This window comes from Oxyura jamaicensis, chromosome 12, assembly GCF_011077185.1.
Source record: "Oxyura jamaicensis isolate SHBP4307 breed ruddy duck chromosome 12, BPBGC_Ojam_1.0, whole genome shotgun sequence".
Taxonomy (NCBI): Eukaryota; Metazoa; Chordata; class Aves; order Anseriformes; family Anatidae; genus Oxyura; species Oxyura jamaicensis.
The window spans coordinates 7,351,720-7,372,840 of NC_048904.1; the positions used below are offsets into that span (position 1 = coordinate 7,351,720).

A 21,121-nucleotide genomic window follows, 5' to 3' on the forward strand; every position below is an offset into this window, starting at 1 on the left:
GCATGGATGCCCAAAATGTTTTCCAGCATAGCTGTGTCTCTAGTGGCTGATAGACTCACAGGGTGGACACAGACCCCATCTTAAAATCAGGTGCAAACATCTCGTGACAAAGGATCCACTTTATTGAAGTGAGAAGCTTACCCCATTTCAGAGTGTGGAACTCCCTCCTAAAAATGTTTCTGATACATGCTGTGATGTTTTGGATATGTAGTGGAAGCAGTAGCTCTGGAGCATTCTTGGCATGGGGAAGGGGTTCTTTTGAGAAGATGAAGTTTTCTGCTCTTCTTTTCTTAACAGGGCTCTTGTGTGGATTGTGAGGCTCTCAACAACAGTGTTTGCCCACCAGGCAGCAGAGAAATGGTGATTATTTGTGATCATTTCCCTATTTTCTTCTTTGCATGATGACATACAAGCACACTGTGACAATTTCTAACCCAAGACACTTTCAAACAAATACAGGACAGGAAAGTATCCACCTTGCACTGTGATCCCAGACTGTCACCCAGTAACTGCTCTGCGCTATTTCTTATTTTGAAGTCCGTTTGCTGAGTCAATGCAGATAGCTGTGAGACAGTCTGTGCTAAATGAAATTGTAGGCTTGCAGTTTTTAGTACCTCTACTCTGCCTCAGGCAGGGCTTTCCTCCTCACACGCTGAGTCTCCCAGCTCCTTCAAATTGCTAGAATCAAACCCAATCCCACTTGTACCATTCAGTAACACCACTGCTTATGTCATGGCCAGGGAATTGCAACTAGCTCTATGCGCTGCAGAGGGCTGAGAAACAATTTGTTCTTGGCCTGTGCTCACTGTTTATTCAGAATGAGCAGAACTAGCTGAAGGCAGATTAAGAAGGAGGAGGCAGCACACTGGTGTTTGAGTTAACCCATGCTGGGTTTAGCCGTACAGCAATTTCCAGGAAATCCCTGTGTGAAGGCCAGGCCCAAGACATTGTTTGGGAAGACCGGAGAGGTGTTGATGACTGTTAACTGTTGGGTGTCTTCTGAGGGATCTGAATTTCAGAAGAACTTGCTGATGCTGTCTCAGCATGAATGTCTGAAGTGGAGCTCTGCAAAGTCACTAGTCAATTGTTTTCCTCTCTAATTGAGGCAGGTGTGGACAGAATCATCTTGGGCCTGATTCTGCCTTTGTATAACTACATGACAGGTCACTGGGTATTGTTCCAGAAATTACCTGCAGTCCTTTCCCTTCCCACTTTCTGTCTCACCTCCACCCCTAGCTTTCTCCCTCCCTCCCCCTCTTTTTCCTTTCCTCCCTCCGTCTCTCATTCTTTCTTATACTCTCCCTTTTCCCCACTCTCCTTCCCCCTGCCTTTCCTCTCCCTCCTTCCTTTCTCTTTTCCCCTACCCTCTTTCTTACCCTCTATTTCTCTCCCACTTCCCCCCCGTCTCTTCCCCCCATCTCCCTCCTTTTATCCTCTCTCCCCAACCTCTGCCCCTTCTTCTACTGTCTCCCTTATCATAAATACTATTATAAGAACAAAAGGGCAGCACCTTGGCTCAGGCTTGCAGACTGCTGGGAGCATGAGGAAGCCACCACGTGCCTTCTTTCATGATAGGCATGCTGGAGCAGTATCTTGTTCACCTTGGCTCCTTTTTGAACTTCCTCAGCTCAGAGATAGGCATAAATTGCTCTCTGCAGCAGAAAGAGAGGAGGAAAGGGTTACTGTGCTGATGTAACAAAAAGAGCTGACTTGTGTTTCTACAGGAATCAACACTGTTCCCAAAAGAATGTGTCTATATCCATGATCCACAAGGCCTGAATGTCCTGAAGAAGGGATGTGCCAGGTACTGCAATCAAACTGTCACGGTGAGTGCGATGGGAAACCACATTCCTTTGAAAGGAGCTCAGCTTTGCTCTTCCCGATCCATCGAGAAGTCCTCTGACTCCTTGAACTGAGATGGCAACAAAAGAAAAGCTGCCCCATGCAAAAGGGGGCGCATCAGATGAGCTGGCTATCTGACCTCTCTTTGGTTAACACAGAGAAGAATACACAGTACCAACCCGCTCCGAATGTTAGAAAGCAGCTCAGTTAAACCCAAACGCGATACATAAATACAATAAAGCACAACAGTTGTGACTAGCCAAGTTGGAGGAAGCCGAGAGACGAATGTTGTCGCGTTTGGTGTGGCACGATTTCTGAGAGTACCCTGTTTTTATCACGTCTCCCAGCGGAAGCAGAGTACAATAAAAGTGCCATAAGCTGTGAAGTGATTACATCTTGTTTATGAAACATTGTCAGATGGTTTGGAAAAGCAGTTCTTACCCAGTTTACAGACCTCACATCAGGAATCTGCAGCTCCTAAGCTGTCCCAGTGCCAACTATATAGAATGATTTGTGAGTGTCTTGTTAAATACCAGCTGGATGTCTGTCCTGTCATTGTTCTTCTACTGGTCAGTTGTGACAAGGCCTGTGATCCAGGACTGATACATTCCTCCAGAAAAACAGAAGTCCTCAGCAAGGATAAAGGAGGATCAAGTGAGCCAATATTATTAATGAATTCAAAACTCAGAGAAAGTATAGACCCTATTTGTCTAACTCACACAAAAAAACAGAAAATAGTAGTTTATGATGACAAGAATTATCTGCAAGCAGAAAGATGGGTATTGTTGGAAAATAATTTAATAATTTAAGTCCAATTTTATGTTTGGACTTCATGATCTTAAAGCTCCTTTCCAACCTAAATGATTCTGTGATTATAAGCATGGGTGTCTAAGTGACTATTTCAGTGTAGTCCATGGCCACAGGAAGGAGAACATAGTTTTCAGAATTGTGAGAGCAGGACAACTCCAGGCAATTCATGTTAAGTCACTTGGTACTTTAATGATTTTGTTTTTGTTTCAGAAACCTGGGTGCTGCAAAGGATTCTTTGGTCCAGACTGCATACCATGCCCAGGGGGATATTCCAGTCCATGCTATGGCCGGGGAAATGTAAGTATGAAGGATCATACTGTGTTACAATGAGCACTTGACTCAGGGGGGCTAGCTTATTTATTTTTTAATGACAAGGTAGGACATTTTTTCTTTATATTAACAGTTGCTCTAGATAAGCATAATTCAGCCTTTGTGCTCCAGGGTAAAGTGCAAAGTGGTGGCCACAGAATATCCAAGGAAAATGGAGTGTAGTCATCAGTGCGTTTTCCATCTCGAGCTCTAATGTGAATCTTGTCATAGCTTTTGCAGACAGCATTGACTGGGGGTTGGGAGGGGGGATTTTGTGTTACCACCACTGCTCTTCAAAGTCCTATTTTTTACTGCAGCCGTCAAAAGTGTTTTTGATAGATATCAAAGCCTTGGTTTTGCCTTGTTTCGCTTAGTTTCAATGACTTTGGCTTTCTTTTTGTTTCCTTCCAGTGCAGCGATGGCATAGAAGGGAATGGCAACTGCCACTGCTTCGAAGGCTTCAAAGGAGTAGCCTGCCACATCTGTTCAAACCCAAACAAACATGGCGAGAACTGTGATGAAGGTTGGTAATTTGGAAGGAGAGACTAGAGAAAAATGTATAGCAAAGCTATAGTGCATGTTCAGGTACCCTGGATTCCCTGCTGGCAAGACCTCATCATGAAAGAAGTGATGGAAATGTCATCACAGGTCACAAAAAGCAGTAGAGAAAACGGCTAATATGACAGTGGTAGTGCAGGTCTTGGAAACATTGGCCAAATTTAAGTGTGGGACTTCTAAGCAAATCTCTCCTCATTAGAAAGAAAAGACATTTTCCTTTCCCAGTTGACAAGGACCTTGTGCTTGATGGCCTAAATTTGAGCCCATCTTTAGAGCTCATAAAACTCTTGGACCCAGGCAGTCAGAGGATCGGTTCCCTGGCCAGGTTTTGAGGTGTGGTGGATGTCTCTCAGCAGACATCCCTCTGTCAAGAACAAATGGGATGATGATTTGATGTCACGAGAGATTGTGAAAGGAAGTTGGGAATCTGCAAAATGTGATCACTGTGGTGAGTTCTGGACTTTTGGCAGTTACTGTTCTTTCTCCATGTGAAAATTCTTTGACAGATTGTGGCTGCGTCCATGGTGTCTGTGACAACAGGCCTGGCAGCGGGGGTGTGTGTCAGTCCTGGTCCTGCAAGGAAGGTTTTACTGGGAAATTCTGTGACAAGACATCCAAGAACTGTGGGCCGAGCGGGCTGTCCCAGTACTGCCACCAGAATGCTGTTTGCAGCCTCAATGACACAGCAAGGTCAGTCTTTCTGGCATACACATTTGGGTGGGCACATTGTCATTGTATAGTCACACAACGGCTGTGAGGCTGCCAACCCTGTAACTGTGCATGTCTCTCTGCATGACTGTTGCACAGGGTTGTTCAAGCCATGCACCCAACCCGCTGCACTAGGCATTAGGTCAGGTTATTGCTTGCTTGAGAGCTCAAAATATCTTTTTGCTCTCTGCTGTATTTCAGAATAGGCTGTGCTACCTTTATGCCTTTTGTGCTTATGTTTTTAAGGTGCATCTGCATGGATGGATATGAAGGGGATGGGTTTTCCTGCCAGCCCATTGACCTGTGCAGTCAGCCAGAACGAGGAGGCTGTTCTCAGAATGTAAGTGGGATTGGACTATCGAAGCATGAGAAGGAACATCTATCGATCAAACAGGACTGTTGCAGATTTGTTGGGCACTGGTGTCGTGCCTATCTTTCCCAGTCTGTAAGGTGGGGTGGAATAACAGGTACCTAAACACAGTCATCATAAGGAGGTCAGTCATTTGATTGGTACCAAAATGTGACACCCTGGGAAGGTTTGGCTGGTTTGCCCAGATATTTTAGCAGCCACAGAGATTAGCTGCACAGACTTTTGTTTTGTATTCATTTTCCCCTCAAGATCTTCTTACGTGTTGTAGCTTGGCTGTGAGCTCCAATTCGTATTTTTAGTAGCCAACAACAAATGGTCAGACATCATCACCATTTAGATCCCTCAATGAGAGGAATGCATTGGGCTGTGTAGAAGGGAATAGGATGACACTAAGTAGAAAGGAGGTCTTTGCTGAGAGAGATCTGCCTCCGTGATTGATTCCCAGCCTACACGTCCAGGCAGAAGAAGATTGTGCTTCTCCTGTCCAGGGAATACATCTTCTGTAATGGAAGAGCTTTACTGAATGTCAGGGAATGCCCTGGGAGTTCTGAGCCACCTTAGACACAAGTGTCCACCTCTCTGAAAACACTGAATGTTTCTAGAATCACTTTATTATGATATTGTCTAGAATTTTTTCTGGAGAAGATGCTTCCAGTCCCTGCACCCAGTGCTGGAATCAAAATTGGTCATTCAGAAACTCTCCTCAGAGTGATGAAAGAGACTTGTCTCTGTATTTGCACTGCACTGTCTGCTCTCTGCTGAGTGTAATGCTTTTGTCTCCTTTCTGCAGGCCCTGTGCACCAGTACGGGCCCTGGCAATGCCACCTGCCAGTGTAACGTGGGCTGGACTGGGGATGGAAAGGCCTGTGTATCTATAGACAACTGCATGCTGGAGAGTAGAGGGAACTGTCACATCAATGCTGACTGCATTTATATCGGCCCCGGTCAGGTATGGGCTATGCTAAGTAGTCTGATGGTAGACTTACATTTCCTAAGCTGCTCTGAAATGGACAGGGATTGCTGGAGGTAGAACCTGGGCTGGTCAGCAGCAAAACCCGTTTGTTGGCTGCCAGATACACTGGCTCCTGCTGTAGGGTACTTGTGTGTGGTGAGAGGCGTGGGTGTGTCTGAGGCTGCTACACTACTCTGAAACCTTTGTGCAGCAAAGGGAAGAGCCCTGCTCCATAACAAGGCACTGGTTGCTGTGCCCACCTTGTTCCCAGATCACAGCATTGTCTCTGGGCAGTGCTACAATGTGCAGAAAATCATATGCAACTACTCGGATAGTCAATGAAGGAAGACAGGCCAAGACTGGGACAATCTGAGACTGGAGGAAGGCATGCGGGAGGGGTGGCTTCTCAGGGTGGCTTCTCAAGGTGCTGCTTCTCCCCACTGAGCAAGGGGAGCTCTGGGCAATGGGCTGAGGAAAAGTGCCAGATCTTCAGCAGAATTTAGTGAGGTGGCATGTGCAAGTGCTCTTTTAGCTATCTCATAAGCAGGAAGGTTTGAAATCACCCCCTCTTTCTGTTGTTCACAACGTCTGTGTCATTCTCGGAAAAGCTGGAAATAGAGATGGAAACTATTATTCTCAAGTTACCCTCACACAGGCAAGCAGAGCAAGGGATCAGGGCTCTTGAGTAACCCAGCAGCAAGTGTGTTGTGATAGAGAACGATGCCCTACTAAGGAGGTACCTTTGCATTTTCATGTCTTTAGGAACCAGGAGAAAACTTAGGAAAATCAATTAAGAATAGATTTTTAGGCCTTTTCTTGGGTAGTAAATGAGGATACTCTGATAGCTCTTTAAAATTGAAATGCCTCTTTCCTGCAGAGCAAATGTGTCTGCAAGAGGGGTTATGCTGGCGATGGCCACAATTGCGATGCAATCAATCCATGCCTCATGGACAACGGTGGCTGCCACGACGTGGTGAGTAGCTAAAGAACTGTCCAAGGCTACTGTGGCAGTGAGGGTTCCTCTGCTCCCTGTCACAAGTTTTTCAGCAAGGATTTGGTTTGCATTAGCCTACTGGCACACCACTGAGGTGTTATAAAGTTTTAGTCTCTGATCTATGGAGGCAGATCCTCTAATTTTCATGAATTCACACAACCCAAAGCCATCATTGAGGCCTTGGTGCACAAGGTGTAAATTCAACGGCACTGTAAAGGCAACAGGAGGAAGGGATTTGTGTGTGCATTTGTAGCCTGAGCTGTAAGAGGTCAGAATTTGATTCCTGGGTAGGTGTAATACTGCATTACCTGTGTTTACTCTCTAATTTCTTCTTTCCTTGTACTTGCAGGCTATGTGTGTGCCTCTTGGAGGAGGGGAGAGGTCCTGTGCTTGCCCTCAAGGCTATGTGGGGGATGGCATTACGTGCTATGGGGATGTTCTAAAAGTGAGTGAAAAGTAAATGTCTGAGGTCTTTTGGAGATGGGGGAGAAATGGCTCTGTTCTCACTTTCCATTTCTCTGGTACTCGAGCTGACTCCTCTCAGCACCAGCTTGACAGCACAGCATATGTTTGCCCAAGACCACAGAGACAGCACTGGTGCCAAGAACCAGGGTCTTCAATAAACCATTGACAGTCATTTCTAAGCTGTTCCTGCCCTGTAAGCTGCCCTGTGCAATAAGGCATATTTTCTTTGTTGTTTGGAAAGTTTTTCAAGTCAGAGCTAGCTAGGCCCATTTTCTGCCATTAGAAATATTAAAGACCATTGTGGATTCAATCACTGTCTCTGGTAAACATAAGCAATTTCAGATGAGTTGAAAAGAATTTATTTATTTAGGAATATATATATATTTAATGGCTGGAATATGCATTTTTAATGGCTAGAGTTTGGCTTTAGGAGTGACCATCCCTCCACATGACACAAGGTGCCTTTGAAGTTTGTGAAGGCAGAAAGGAATGCCTAAGTCATTATTGCTGGATCTGATATTGCAAAGGGCTCCTGTCTCCTACCCTGGGTCTACCAGTCCCACAGCTCCAGTGCTCATTGGAGGTTATCCTTCTGTTGTTTCTGTTTTGAAGGAGCTGGCTGGGAGTTCCCACTTTGCAGGATTCTATGACTGGGTTAAGGTAAGAATGGCCGTGGGATGTCCACATGAGTAAGTACTGTAGAAGTGAAGTCACTGTGAACGCTGCTGTTAAAGGAAGAGCAACAGCATTTATCTTTTTCATTAGAAGAAAAACAAAGCAACAGCTAAGGTGAAATCAGAAAGAGTAGGGTGTAGTAGAGCACCGAAGTTTGTGATGGAGTAAGGGTCACCAGTGTGCTTTGAGAGACTAATTTATAGCACAGGAGGAAGCTGTGACTGTAATACACATGATTTTCATAGTTTTAACTTCTGTAACTCCTGGCTATAGGAAAGTAACACAGAAGGAAAAGAAAAAGGGGTAGCATAATAATAGCTATTTTGCAAAAGAGCAAGTTTTGAAAAGTTAGACTGTATGTTTGTTCCTTTTCTTGGTATGGGCTCCCTGTTCCTAGCTTGGCTGCAAGAGGCACTGCAGGCTGCAGCAAGTCTGCGGAAATACACTGTGAAGTGTGGCATCTCACTGAGCCTTAGTTTACATGTCCTGCTGTGTACATTGCTTTTGCTAGGAGTAATTGTGGTCCCTTCCCCAGAACTGATGTTGTGTGTTGTTTGTTTATGGATTTGACTGAATTGATTTGAAGATTAATTGAAACATGAAAGCAGAACTTAAAGCAGCAGATTTTCCCTTGGCAAGCAGGTGTCAGCTGTTTTGGCCAAACCACTTGTGGCATTTTTTGGTTGCCAACAGCACTTACTTATTTCACATGTGCAGGAAAGCCTGCTGTGTGCACACTATCATTCTGCACGTCCCTGACATGGGACTGCAAAAGCAGGATGGCTCTTGGCTATATTTTACGGAATAGATACAGCACCGGCATGTCTTATTTGTTCATCTTTGTGCTTTGGACAACAGAAATCTCTCTTCAGCATCCCAGCAGGAACCAATGTCACTGTCCTGGTGCCATCAGAGGAAGCTATCAACAGCTTGAATAAGAGTGAGAAAGATTTCTGGCTGACTCCCAGCATGCTGCCGTTTTTAGTCAGGTATGAGGAGATTCCTCTCTTTGCTTTACTATGCCAGACTACAGTAACAAGGCTATGAGTTGGATTTCTGGTCGTATGTGCCCAATAAAGAGATATCTGGAAATAAATATAGAAGCAAGGTTAAATATGTAGCAGGCAAAGAATATTGTAGGCATTTGAAACATAACAGATCCCAGGCAATTGGAAGTGTATTTATTTTTCATATATGTGCATTCTCTCCACATGCTTAACGACTTTAGTGAATGTGTGAATGTTAGGTGATACAATCTTATCTCCCTGTTATTACAAATAGTACCAGAATCTTTTCTTTACCTGCCTTTGTTCTCTTCAGGGCCCACTTTCTCGAAGGTATCTTCACTGGTGAAAATCTCAAAAAGTACGACAGGCCAGAATTACCCACCCTCAACCCACAGACCAGATGGCAGATAAACACCAAGAGTGGTGTAAGATTTTTTTTTTTATATAATGCACATGTGTCAGTATCAAATTAAACTGCTCAAGAGCTGCTATATCTAGTGGGGAATCTGGATGTGATGCTGGTGCCTTCAAGATCAGGAATCTTTTAAAAATTGTATCCAGATTAATCGTGTGCAACCTTGAACAAACCATATGTCTGGTTTGCATATGCCTGGTGATTTCTGATGCTTCTGCTTCTCCCTCTTATACTTTTGCAGGTATTAAACATTCAAAATGCAAGTATAGTCGTCAGCGACATCCCTGCCAGCAATGGCATTATTCATGTCCTCAGTAAGGTATGTTGATACTGGGAAATACAGTCATAGCAACAAGGTTGTGTTGCAGCATCTGTGATGGAGACAACAAGTAATGTATACCTGGGCAGTTAGAAGGAGCTATAATGACAAAAACATACTTGATTATCACAAAGTCCTGACAGATGTTTCTGTGCACTACTGTTTGATGTTTAAAGTATTCATCTCTGGGACAAGCAGGAGGCGAGTTCCTCTTCTCTTGGCTGATAGAAGAGTTAAGACTATTGCAGAATTGTGCTAAATGACACCATTTCTACTTGCTTTTCTTGCAAGCAGGGCAGGAGTAATTTCCCCCAGTGTCTCTTGCCTGAGCTTGCTGATGAGCTTGCTTTATCTGCAGGTTTTATTGCCACCTTTAGGAGATATTCCACCAAGTCCTCCAGGTCTGCAGAAACAGCTCGATACAGTTCCCTCATTCAGCACATTCAAGGATTTGTTACACGTAAGCATCTGATGTCGGTTCTGTTGTGGCTGTCAGAACTTAATGTTTGGAAATGCCCAGCTTACCTGTTATAGGTGGGCCTAAACCTGGACCACCTGGTGAGAAAAGAAAACCATCTATTCTATTTCCTACCATTCCAGTGTGATCTTCTAGGAAAGGTCCTTTGAACAGCCAAAGGTTTGTATACTTGCAGTTAGATCCATATATCATGTTATTACAATGGAAGATGTCCTGTTTGTTGCAGGCACTCACATGCTTGTACAGGGCAGAGAAACCTAGAGGAAAAGGAAGGCTTGTTCATAATCAAGGAACTGCACTTAGGTCAACTGAGGGAGCAAATGGTTAGACACGTGTGACTCAGTGGAAATTGTATATTCAGTTTTCAAGCATTTCCCCTAGTGCTATTGCTGTTTTAATTGATTTCATATGCAGTTTGGTTTTAGTGAGTACAAGTGTAATTGCTAATGTTAATGTTTGGACATTTTTATTTTATTTTATTTTATTTTTAGCAATACCAGCTCATTGGAAAAATTGAATCCAGTGAAAAATATACTGTTTTTGTTCCTGGAAATAGTTCCATTGAGGAGTACTGCCAGGCTGCCAACGTGACACAATTGGTAAGCTCACTGCTTGCTTACATTCTGAATATGTATTGCAGTAATTGCAGGCACATGTATACTGTCAGATCAGAAACCTGAGCTGAGAAGATCTGAGTATGGAGGGGAGGGGTATATCTGATGCTAAAAGCTAGAAGAGACAGAGGGAAATCAGAGGGTTTACTGGGATGTTGCAATGGGAACTGAAAAGTCTATTTGGACTCCAAATGCAAATTTCTGAGTAGATTTGTGTGTGATGGATAGCACAAGATTTTCTTCTTCCTGTCTAGCCATGGCATATATGTGGTATTTTTGAACCTTTTAAAAAGCTCCAAAAACCTGCATGGCTTCATCCAATAATGGTAACTAGGTGTGATCAGTGCTTTTGTGGTAGGGAGTTTCTAGTCTCTGTGGGCTAAATTAGCTATTAGAGATTGCCTAGGAACTATTCTTGTGACATACAATTCTAGACTGAATTGTAGTCTAGGAAGTCAGACAAGTCCTAACATTTTATTTATTTGTTTGTTTATTTATTGTGGATTTAGGACAATGAGACAGTGCAGTACCATGTTATACTGGGAGAGAAGCTCTTGCCTACAGATTTGAGAAGTGGAATCCATAAGAACAGCATGCTAGGGCTCTCCTACTGGTTAATGTTTTATCAAAACAGCACCCAGGTAAGAACAGTAGATTGTTCTACCATTGATAAACCAGTATCTGTTTTGTACACCTTCTCAGTTTACTGACTGTGGCTATCTAACAGCCATGAAGCAATCCATGCAAAAGGAGTTGAAGGTTATCATCTCAGCCCTTTCCTTCTCCTTTACAGAAGTTTGTCAATGATATTCCATTGGATGGAAAATTCTTCGAGACAAAGAATGGCATGTTGATTGGGGTTTCACAGGTCCTTCAGATACGGAAGAATCGTTGCACGGCCAATACCACAACCATACAAAAGGTAATGTTGATTACCAGTTTGCTGACCACCATTTCACAGGGTTTCTCTGCCTTCTGAACCAAACTGATGAATAGCAGAAGACCTACATCGTCTCTTCCACGTGGATGAGACTATGGCCTGGGGTCTGACTCCAGCTAGTCCTTATGTGAAATGGAATTTGGCACCTCTTGGCCTCAGACTTTTTACTTGTGAATGCAGGAGATCTGCAGCTCCCGTGCAGATCACGTTCAGTTCACTTGCTGGGGCTCTGCCACAGCACCAGTCACAGTGCAGGCTGGTGCTGGTACTGTCAAGATTCTCAGCTGTGGAAGGAGAATCCACCCCAAACCTTGCATAACATGACCACAAGCTCCCCTACAAACAGTGTGGGAGTCATGGCCAAAGTCCAGCCCCCACACATCTTGTGGCTCTTGGCTATCTGAAGATAGTAGGGTCAGACTGAGGCAGGCCTGCCCCATTACAGATCAGAAAAAAAAATAAAAAAAATGTGCAGCCTTGCATGGAGGAACTCCAGGCCTGCAGAAAGCCCTTCCCCAGCTCAGAGAGGTGTAATTATGTCCTCTTGTTGGTTTTGTGGTACAGTCTCATCACCAGCGTGGAGAAATAAGACCTTGAATGGAGCTTTTGGTAGCATCCAGGAGCTGAGGGACATGCATTGTGATTTTTATTCTTTGGTCTTTTGAGCCATGGAGATAAATGCGTCTTTGTCTTTGTCCCAGCCAGCACCCTGTACAGCACCATTTGTAATTCAAGACTAGTGTCTTGGTGTGACGTGGGTAGAGGGCACACATGTGACTTGTCCTGTTCTCTGTGCCCTAGTCAAGATGCGGCAAGTGTGAGAAGGGGATCAAGTGTCCTCCTGGATCAGTTCTTGTGGTGAGTCTTTGATTCATGTGGCATCTCACAGACCTCACAGCCTTTGCTTTGATGATCCCATCATAGCTCTAGAGATGTCATCTCGTTACCTGAAAAAATATGCTGTTGAGTCCTCTGTGACTCGTTCATTAACGAGGTTTGTAAGAGAAAGCAGAAACAAAGGGAGGTTTATGCAGGCAAAACACAAATGTGAACTGTGAAGATCTTAACAGAATTTGCATGAGGCCTTTCCCTGCATTTCAGGAGCCCTTTAGAGCATCTAATGTGAGGACTTTCCCCCATTAGGGGGAGAAAACTAGAATTATTTTTGATCTCTCACTCTTTAGACATTATCATCAAGAATAGGGGTGCCAATACCAATTTTCTAGCCCAGACCATGGATACATTCACAGAGGTGGGCTGGTGGAGCCTGCAGCTTGTTTGTGAGTGAGTGATGAATGTTTCCAGAGAGGAAAACAATGAAACTTTTCATCTCTGTGCTGGATATGAATTGTCTATCAACCACATCTGTTTTTTTAGGCTTCATTACTTTACTCTATGTCCAAAAAATGCCAATTACTTTTTCTTAGCTGACATGTATACCACAGATTTGGCAGGTAACAAAATAAGCTGTGTGGGGTGACCTCACACCAGGCCTCATTGCTCTCAGCTCTGGGACATCTGGAGTTTTAGGGCAGTTCCTGTAGGACAAAAAGAATTATTCCTCTGTTAGGCAAGAACACTGGCATGTTGTAGTATCTTCTATCTGTATCTATGTTGATTATATTTGCAGGAATTGCCAGGAAGCAAGCACCTCGCTCACTGTGCATTGCGCTCTGGGGATACAGGCTGCCATTTCACCTGTGCAAAAGTTTCTCTGGTAAGAAAAACATTTGGCTTGGATTCATTTTGACAAAAGCAAGATGGGTGTTAGAAATACAGCCGTGGAAATACAGCCTGTGCTGACATCCTGGCTGAATTTGTGCCATTGCATAGCTGAGAATGGGCTTGTCTGGGAGTTGCTCTCCATCCTGGAGATAGAGGGCACCGGAGAAAAATCAGACCTGCGGAAATGTCTGCACGGTGATGGATTGTGGTCTGCAGCACTGGGATTGTTGCTTCGGGTTTTGTTGTACAGAGGAAGAGGAGTTGAATGTTTGTGGTCAGGTTTCCTAAGGAAATGAGGCATGAACGATGGTATTTTGCTTGTGCATGTGCCTTTCTGAGTAACTGATGAATAACTGGAGCCAAACCAAAGGGAGGAACAGGTCTCACAGTCACTGTGCCCACCGCCCCCCATCCCCCCCCAGTTTTGTGAAAGCACGTGGCTGGGAGAAAACTCTTGAAGAGGAAATAGTAAAAGAAAGGCTTGTGTGAATCTGACCCCTTCTACGTATTGAAACATCTCCCTGGAAAGTTTGGTGGGAATGGAAGATTGAGAAGGGAGAGAGGCAGTTGGACAAACTGTACCCACAGGCAGAGCTTCAGTCAGCCCTGCCCTCCCTGGGCACGCCTGCCTCTTCACTGGATGCTGTTCCTCTTCATCTGTTTTGTCCACCTTGGTCCCATCATGGTTGCCTCCCTCTGTGGGTGAATGCAGAGAGAAAGGAGAGCAGTGAAATCAGGCTTCTGACCTGCTTTCTGGCAGAGCCTCTCTCTGCCCAACAGAGGATCTCACTGATGGGACACGCTAGGAGATAAACTGGATGGGCACAGGACTGAACATTTGTTACCAAATGAAGAGCATTGCTCAAGTGGCTACACAGACCTTTATGCAAGGCTCTTGCTCACTCCATCCCACCTGCAGACATCTAGTCCCTTCATGCGTTGTCAAAAATGAAGTCTGTCACATAGTTAAAGGAGTAGAGTAGCTTCCACAACAAAGCCATGAGCCTGGAGGACATGCTTTTGCTACCTCCTCTGTGCTGCCCAAGATGGCTCACCCTGGCCTGTTCTTGTTGGTTCCACAGAGGTCCGTCTGCTGCCCTGGCTACTACGGACACATGTGCGAGATGTGCCCAGGGAAGCCAGGCCAGTGGTGCTCCGGGAACGGGGAGTGCCAGGATGGCATCGAGGGCAGTGGAGAGTGCCAATGTCTGGAAGGTTTCCACGGAACTGCCTGTGAAATGTGTGAAGTGGGCAGATACGGAGCCGACTGCAAATCAGGTGACAGTGATGGCTATTGCAGCTTGTGCCTACCGTGCTGCTCACGAGGGAGAAAAGTGGCCCCAGGACCTCTGAGACAGGCTAACAGCTGGTGGGCCACCAAGGGAAGGGTGGTGGGAGGGAGTGCTTGTGGTCAGCGCCATTTTCATCCTCAGCATGACTGACTGCTGTGCTGCTCATCCTGATGTCACCCAAACTATAGAAAGTTGGGATGGTTTGTTCCCGGGCTTTTGGGCCTGGTAGTGAGGTAGCAAGACCTGATACTCCCATAACATCTTCTTTATGGCAGCTAGGATTAGGAATAGAACAGAGTGAAATGGCAGTGAAACTCTGCTTTTAAGACCTGTTTGGTTTGCCAATGACGAGCATTTATTCTTCTCCTGCAGAATGTGCCTGTGACAATGGCATATGTAACGATGGACTGCAAGGGGACGGGAGCTGCGACTGTTTCCCTGGGTGGAAAGGCCCAACCTGCCAGGAAAGTACGCAAATGTGAAGGGGCTTGTGGTGTAATAGCAGTGGTTTTGGTGGAGGGATCTGAGTGATCCTCTTTAGCTGCTGGAGCAAATCTGCATTAGCTGAGCAAGGTGACCACAGTTGCATGTACTTGCATTCCTCAGAAAGCTTATCAGGCTGTCCTAACTCATTCTTGCATGTGAGCCACATTTGTGGTGTGACTGCCCCAACAACACATGAGCCATGGAGTTATTTGGGTGAGAGTCATGTAGGAGAAAGCATATCATCTTGTTCCATCTCCACTGAGATTTAAGGCACCTCAAGAACAGCCCTTAACCCTGGGAGAGATGGAAGCTCCCAGCCAGACTGGGTTGACCACGATTCCTGTTACTTGCCTAAGAAGGTGGCAGGACTTTGAAGCCTCCAAAGTGCTCCAGTGTGTCTACTGGATTGCTTTTTCTGCTCCTGGATGCATTGATTGAGGTGAACTCAGGCTACGTACGGCCTGCAGTTCTCAATGAATCTGTCATTCTGTGTAGTAGTATGTCAAAGATGTTTGTTTCTAGGATTTGGGATCATGATTACCATTGGGGTGGGAGGGAACATGAGTTCAAAATCCTCTGAGATTGTAAAAGTTTGCATCCAAAAACTGAGTTTGTAGTGCCATTAAATGTTTTAGGGACATTCAGAAATGGAAACTGAATGGAGCTGTCCTATTGGTCTAAATGTAAAACATGACACAAGCTGAATGGGGCAAAGCCAAAGGCCCTGAATATCTGAAATAAGAAGGTTTCAGTCCTTGCTTCATTCCTAGCAGTGTGGAGGCCACATGGGTAGGTTCAAATTGAACCATTAGCTCAGAAAAAGAACATCAGGACATCAAATTCACTCCTTTGTACAACACCAGAACATAATACCATTAGGGTTTTCGTGCTGCCATGGAGGACATGAGGGTCAGCATAAGTGCTGGTGTGCCTGTCATCAGTCTGGGCACAAGCATGCCAGTGGGGCTGTTTGGAGGGACCTTTACTCTAGATGATAAAAGTGTCCGCAGTAAGCGCTGTACTGAAAATGCCAGGTCATGTTTGTGTTTTCTCATGCAGGAATCAAGACTGACTTATGCAATAACACTTGCCATCAAATGGCCAAGTAAGTACAGCTAAGGAGCTGGATCATTCCGAGAAAGCCACTTGTTTATGCTTTACATAGAGTGATTCTGCGTTCAGGGCTTCACAGAGGGCTGTTGGCTGTGCCTGTTCATTAATGGGGCATAAAAATCAGTTTCATCTTGGAAACTTTTTTAGTCATAAGCCCCATCTACTTTCCCTTAAGATTTTGTTTGTTCAAACATAAAATATTTCCAAACAACTTCCATACGTGTGGATGGAAGAAAGTAGAGACTCCAAGCTGCTCCAAGTCTGGCCTTAGTCATGGAGCAAAGCAAATAGACATCAAAAAGCCCTCTCTGTCTAGCTTCCCCCCACCAAGGAATTATGTGGGCTGATGGACTGTAAGGACTCCCTTTTGCTGCCCTCTCCACCCATTATCTACCCTCCCGTTTTGTCGTACTGGCACAGTCACCTGTATTGTACCATGCAGAAGCATGGGGGCACAGTCAAGGAGCACCATGCAGGGTGTGAAGCCTGTGCCTGGTGCCAGCTCCATGGCCAGCTTCTGCGGTGGTTTCAGGTGACTTATGGGAGCCTTTGTCAAACCCACCTGGCACACAATTTAGGCCACGCACGTCTGCGTGACAGCAGGTGGTTGTCACTCAGGCCTGGAGCCCACAAAGGAGCAAAGCATCATTTGGAGTTAGTGTGAGTGGAACCAAGTGGTGCTGTCCAGGAGGTGTGTTCCAGCTGCGCGTGGCTGTCCAAAGTCACAGGCTCATTTCTGGGCTGCTGACAGATGGTCACTAGGTACCAAATGCTATCAGCCACCACCTGCCAGAGCCCTCCAGTGCCCCTTCATGACCATGAGGACCACTGGGTAGCAGAGAGGAGGAAAGTGCCAAGCTACAGACAACGGGCTCTACGTTCTATGAGTAGTACAGCAGCTTCTCAATCTCTCCTTGTTTTTGGCAGTAAGCCTCTGGCATACTGCCAAGATGATTGGCGTCCTCCTCAAATGCTCTTTCTGGAGTCTGTAGAGCCTCTTGATGTGGCAGGGCTCTTCCTCTGCTGAGCACCACACCCCTTTTCTAGGTGGGTTTTGCTGCTTACCTGTCATATTTTGGGGTTGATTATTTGGTGCCGTAAAGAAATGGTAACTTTGGGCATGTTCTTCCTTTGGTCATTATGGATGCTAGTGGATGCTAATTTGCACGTGCCAGGCTTGTGTAGTGTGTGTTTCCCACTGGCCAAGCAAATCTGGAGATGTTCTCAATGATTGTTTTTCTGTTTTGTTTCAGCTGCCTGAATGGCTCCGCAGATTCCCCACCCATGTGCTCCTGCTCTGCTGGATATACAGGGAATGGAACCCATTGCACAGGTATGTTTGGCAAGTGTGGCCAAGATTCAAGGCTTGCAAACATCTGTTGAAGCTACACAGATCTGAGGGGTTTGTTTGTGAAATAAATGGCATGATGTTTCCAATCAAGGGCAAGATCATTCAAATCCTCTTCCTCCTAGTCATCCACCATGAACGCTGCCATGCTTTGGTTGAGAGGTTTTCCAGTTCGTAGGTTTACACAGTATGCTCTTGGTGTTGCTACAGCCTGCAAAAGAGGGACAAAAAGGCAGGCAGATGTGGCAGGGAGGTTCTTACTGTTTGTGGAGACAAGTGCATGTGAATGGATTGTATTAGTTCTGGTAAAACAGCAATGGTGGCAAAGATAAAGCTATTCTGTCCATGAATCCCAGGAATATAGATGCCTCCATGCCCTAGAATTTCATGCTTCCCTTCTGGTTGGCCATGTTGAAGTCAGGAAGAAGCATTATAGCAGCTGTGGCAAAATGAGGTATGATTTCAGAGTGCTGCTCTAAAGCAACATACAAACCACCTCTGTGTCAGAAACAAGCAGACAAGAAAAAACTCTCAAAGTAATAGTATTATAGCAGTCAAATCAAGATACTGGTAGACATCACAGTTCCTTTCTAGTATTGGACTCGTCTGAAAATGAATAGGGGAAAGGGAAAAAAGCACAGGTACTTTGTGCAGGAAAATTGTTTTTCTGATCTAACCATTGGTCAGTTTAGTTAGTAAATGCTGTGATGGAAGGACTTGTTAGTCCAATTTGGGGATTGTTTAAGCTGAGCATGACTTTTGGACTGGCCTCTCACAGATCTGGATGAGGCCCCTGCCTTTAAAGGACCTACAGTTTCATTGGGAAAAAAAAAAAAAAAAAAAAAAAAGATTTTAATAAAGTAATGTGATTTTTGTTAAGATGGATGATAATTCTGGCACTGTTCATCTTCCCTAGATGCTCTGAGCTGATTCTACTTCTCTTGTTTTTGATCACAGAAATAGATCCATGCATTATTGATCATGGTGGCTGCTCCATAAATGCTGTGTGTACTAAAGTGTCCCCAGGAGAGAGAACCTGTGTTTGCAAGGAAGGCTATGCTGGAGATGGGACACTGTGCCTGGGTGAGTGCTCAATGCATGTTTTGATGGTGGTGGCAAGACACCATCCACGCAAAAGGGAGTTTCAGGCTAAAAGCTTTACAATTTCAGCTTAAAGCACTGAATAATGTGTTTCTTCTTTCAGTCTGTTTATGCAGTCATTGTTTCAGAGTCAGTAAGTGCTGGCTTACCTTGATCCAACAGTGTTTTTTGTTGAGGTGTACACACAGTCACTACGTACATTCATGTAGGTATGTGCTCAGTGTGCTCCCAGATTCTGATTAGCCCAGAGGTCACTGTTGTCTCAGCACAGTGCCACCTGAAACTGGGCAGGGAGCTCACGCTGCCCTTGGCACCTTTATCTCTGGATGGCCTCAGGCCAGCGTTTTGTGGTGTTCTGAGATGGGGCTGGAGCTGTGGGGGAGTCCAGCCCTCTCATATCCTTTAAAGCATGCTCAGGCAGATGTGGCATCTCAGTGGGCAGATTTATCACACCTCAGAGACCCACACGTGGCACAAGTAAAACTTGCAGTTGTTCCCTGTTCCTTTGCTATCACAAGTTACTTTGCCATGAAGATGTTTCCCAAGCTGGGCAAGTCCTCCCTGTTGCTTTACCGATACCTCTTTGACTCACCAGCTGCCTTGGACAGTCCTCAGCACTAACATGGCCTTACTGTTTTACTGCAGAAATTGACCTCTGTCTTGAAAGCAACGGGGGTTGCCACACCAACGCAGAGTGTGTTAAAACGGGCCCACGGAAGGTGAGTAACTAAGCTGAATGTCAGGGGAATATTATTATGAATTTTGTCACAGGTGTCTAATTCTCTCAAAGGCAATCCTTTCCATGGCAGTGCTCTGCATTGGGCTTATTACCTTCCACAGAGGAAGTTGCCTGGGAAGGACTTAAAAAGCTTGCTGCTTCCTTGAAAGTAGATGCTTTCTGTTGGCCAGAGGTTGGACGTACCCTCAGCCTGTAGTTGTTGACAAAAACGTGTTTTTTTTCAATGAAAGAATGGAGTGTGTGACAGGTGTTTCCACCCAGCTCAGCCATTGCCTGTTTTCTTTGCTGGGCTCAAGTTTCAGACTGAGCATCTGTTTTCCCTCCAGGTTGCCTGCAACTGTCTTCCTGGTTACAGCGGGGATGGCGTGAGCCGGTGCAACCCCATCAACTTGTGTGAACAGGTTTGTCTGCATTTTGCTGTTACTAGGGGTGAAGACCGCAGCCTTGATCCCAACAGCTAACAGCAAGAACAGGGTTAGGCTGCATGCTTAGAGCTGTCTGTCTTGCCTTTTTACACACTTGAAGGGATTTCCCAGTGTGTTTGGTTTCCACTGCTTCTCACGATGACCCACAAGTATCTCAGCCACATGGCACTAAGACAGGATGCCACTCTTTTGGGAGAAGCAGCACAGCAACACAGGGTTGAAGGCACGTGGGCTTGTTTCTCTGTTTTGTGTGGAACATGCTCAAAAGAGTAAGCTGTGCTCGCAGCATCTCTGCTAAGTCTATCTGCATCACAGATTCTGTCATTGTTGAGGCTTTCAATAATAGGGTACAAAAGTCTTGCTTCACACTAGGATTTGATGCTGAAAAGCCCTTGAGTGATGTTTATTCTAAGGCACTCGACAGATGGACGAATGGTTTCCTTTCCGCTGGGCTGGGTATAGTTAGCAGCTCCTGCAGGCAGGTGTGGCCATCCAAATTCTTGGTGATGCACTTTCATGCAAGCCTTTCGCTCTTCTTGCCAGAACAATGGAGGCTGTAGTCCCTTCGGGCTCTGCAAGTACACGGGTCCTGGCACTCGAAACTGCTCCTGCTCTTGGTACAGTGTCGGAGATGGCTTCACCTGCCATGGCAAAGTGTATCAGGTGAGAAACATGCACGGCATCTTTTGAGTTCAGTCCTCCTGCCCCACAGCAAACCTCCCTACAAGCATGAGCTGCGGATCTGTAGTGTCATATTAACATGTGTGTGGTATAGGAGCAGAGACAGCTGCTCCGAGGTCTATTTGGAGTGCCAGCTTAGAGAAGAGAGTCACAGTAAAGCAACCTTGCTCCAAAGGGAGCTGCAGTATGAACATTGTCCTGCTCTGTTGGCAGCATTGGCTATGCTTCCAGGCATGTCATTTTATTAAGGGCATTTTTTTCCCCTGGAAAGCCACTTCTTCCAGTCTGTGGGTTCAGGGCATGTGTCACCTGTGGCCATGCCAGCACGTGGGATCTAGTCTGAAAGGAGGCAGTCTCTCTCCTGCTCTGTTGCCAATTTGGTGGCTGTCCTTGGGCACACTGGTGACCTTTTCTGGTAATGGCAAATGAAAAGCAGTCATGTCCACAACAGAGCCTGGAGAAAAGAGACACACTCAGTTTTGTGCTTCTGCTCCTGCGTGTTCAGGAGAGGAGCTTGCCCTGCCGAGGCTATGTCTGCCACTCTGGTAGCAGCACAGTGGGGTTAAAGCAGGTGTTTTGTGAAGCACTCAGGGTGTCTCCTGAGCATTGAGGCAGTTCAATCTATGAGACAGCCACTGCAGAAGAAGCCCGCTTTTGTGTCTCAGCAAATCCTGCCGTCTCCATCTCTGTGTGAATGGTCTGGGCAGAGATCACTGCCTGCTTTGTAACCTCCACATCATCCATGCCCACAGTGC

General features: G+C 45.5%; 1 protein-coding gene across 2 annotated transcripts in view; it reads left to right on the top strand.

Annotated features, from left to right (window-relative positions):
• The window catches only part of STAB1 (stabilin 1), a 57,915-nt gene that overhangs the window by 25,165 nt on the left and 11,629 nt on the right, over positions 1-21,121 (top strand). For both annotated transcript variants that reach the window (XM_035338039.1, XM_035338038.1), the window contains exons 20-46: positions 298-360; positions 1,725-1,826; positions 2,863-2,949; positions 3,373-3,484; positions 4,026-4,209; positions 4,474-4,567; positions 5,388-5,546; positions 6,427-6,522; positions 6,893-6,988; positions 7,621-7,668; positions 8,542-8,672; positions 9,004-9,115; positions 9,347-9,424; positions 9,783-9,884; positions 10,394-10,501; positions 11,026-11,157; positions 11,310-11,438; positions 12,258-12,314; positions 13,087-13,173; positions 14,264-14,459; positions 14,846-14,941; positions 16,019-16,064; positions 17,326-17,405; positions 18,378-18,503; positions 19,167-19,240; positions 19,587-19,661; positions 20,229-20,348. In XM_035338039.1, coding sequence (XP_035193930.1) covers positions 298-360; positions 1,725-1,826; positions 2,863-2,949; positions 3,373-3,484; positions 4,026-4,209; positions 4,474-4,567; positions 5,388-5,546; positions 6,427-6,522; positions 6,893-6,988; positions 7,621-7,668; positions 8,542-8,672; positions 9,004-9,115; positions 9,347-9,424; positions 9,783-9,884; positions 10,394-10,501; positions 11,026-11,157; positions 11,310-11,438; positions 12,258-12,314; positions 13,087-13,173; positions 14,264-14,459; positions 14,846-14,941; positions 16,019-16,064; positions 17,326-17,405; positions 18,378-18,503; positions 19,167-19,240; positions 19,587-19,661; positions 20,229-20,348 — 2,790 coding nt within the window. The remainder of the gene's footprint in view (positions 1-297; positions 361-1,724; positions 1,827-2,862; positions 2,950-3,372; positions 3,485-4,025; positions 4,210-4,473; positions 4,568-5,387; positions 5,547-6,426; positions 6,523-6,892; positions 6,989-7,620; positions 7,669-8,541; positions 8,673-9,003; positions 9,116-9,346; positions 9,425-9,782; positions 9,885-10,393; positions 10,502-11,025; positions 11,158-11,309; positions 11,439-12,257; positions 12,315-13,086; positions 13,174-14,263; positions 14,460-14,845; positions 14,942-16,018; positions 16,065-17,325; positions 17,406-18,377; positions 18,504-19,166; positions 19,241-19,586; positions 19,662-20,228; positions 20,349-21,121) is intronic.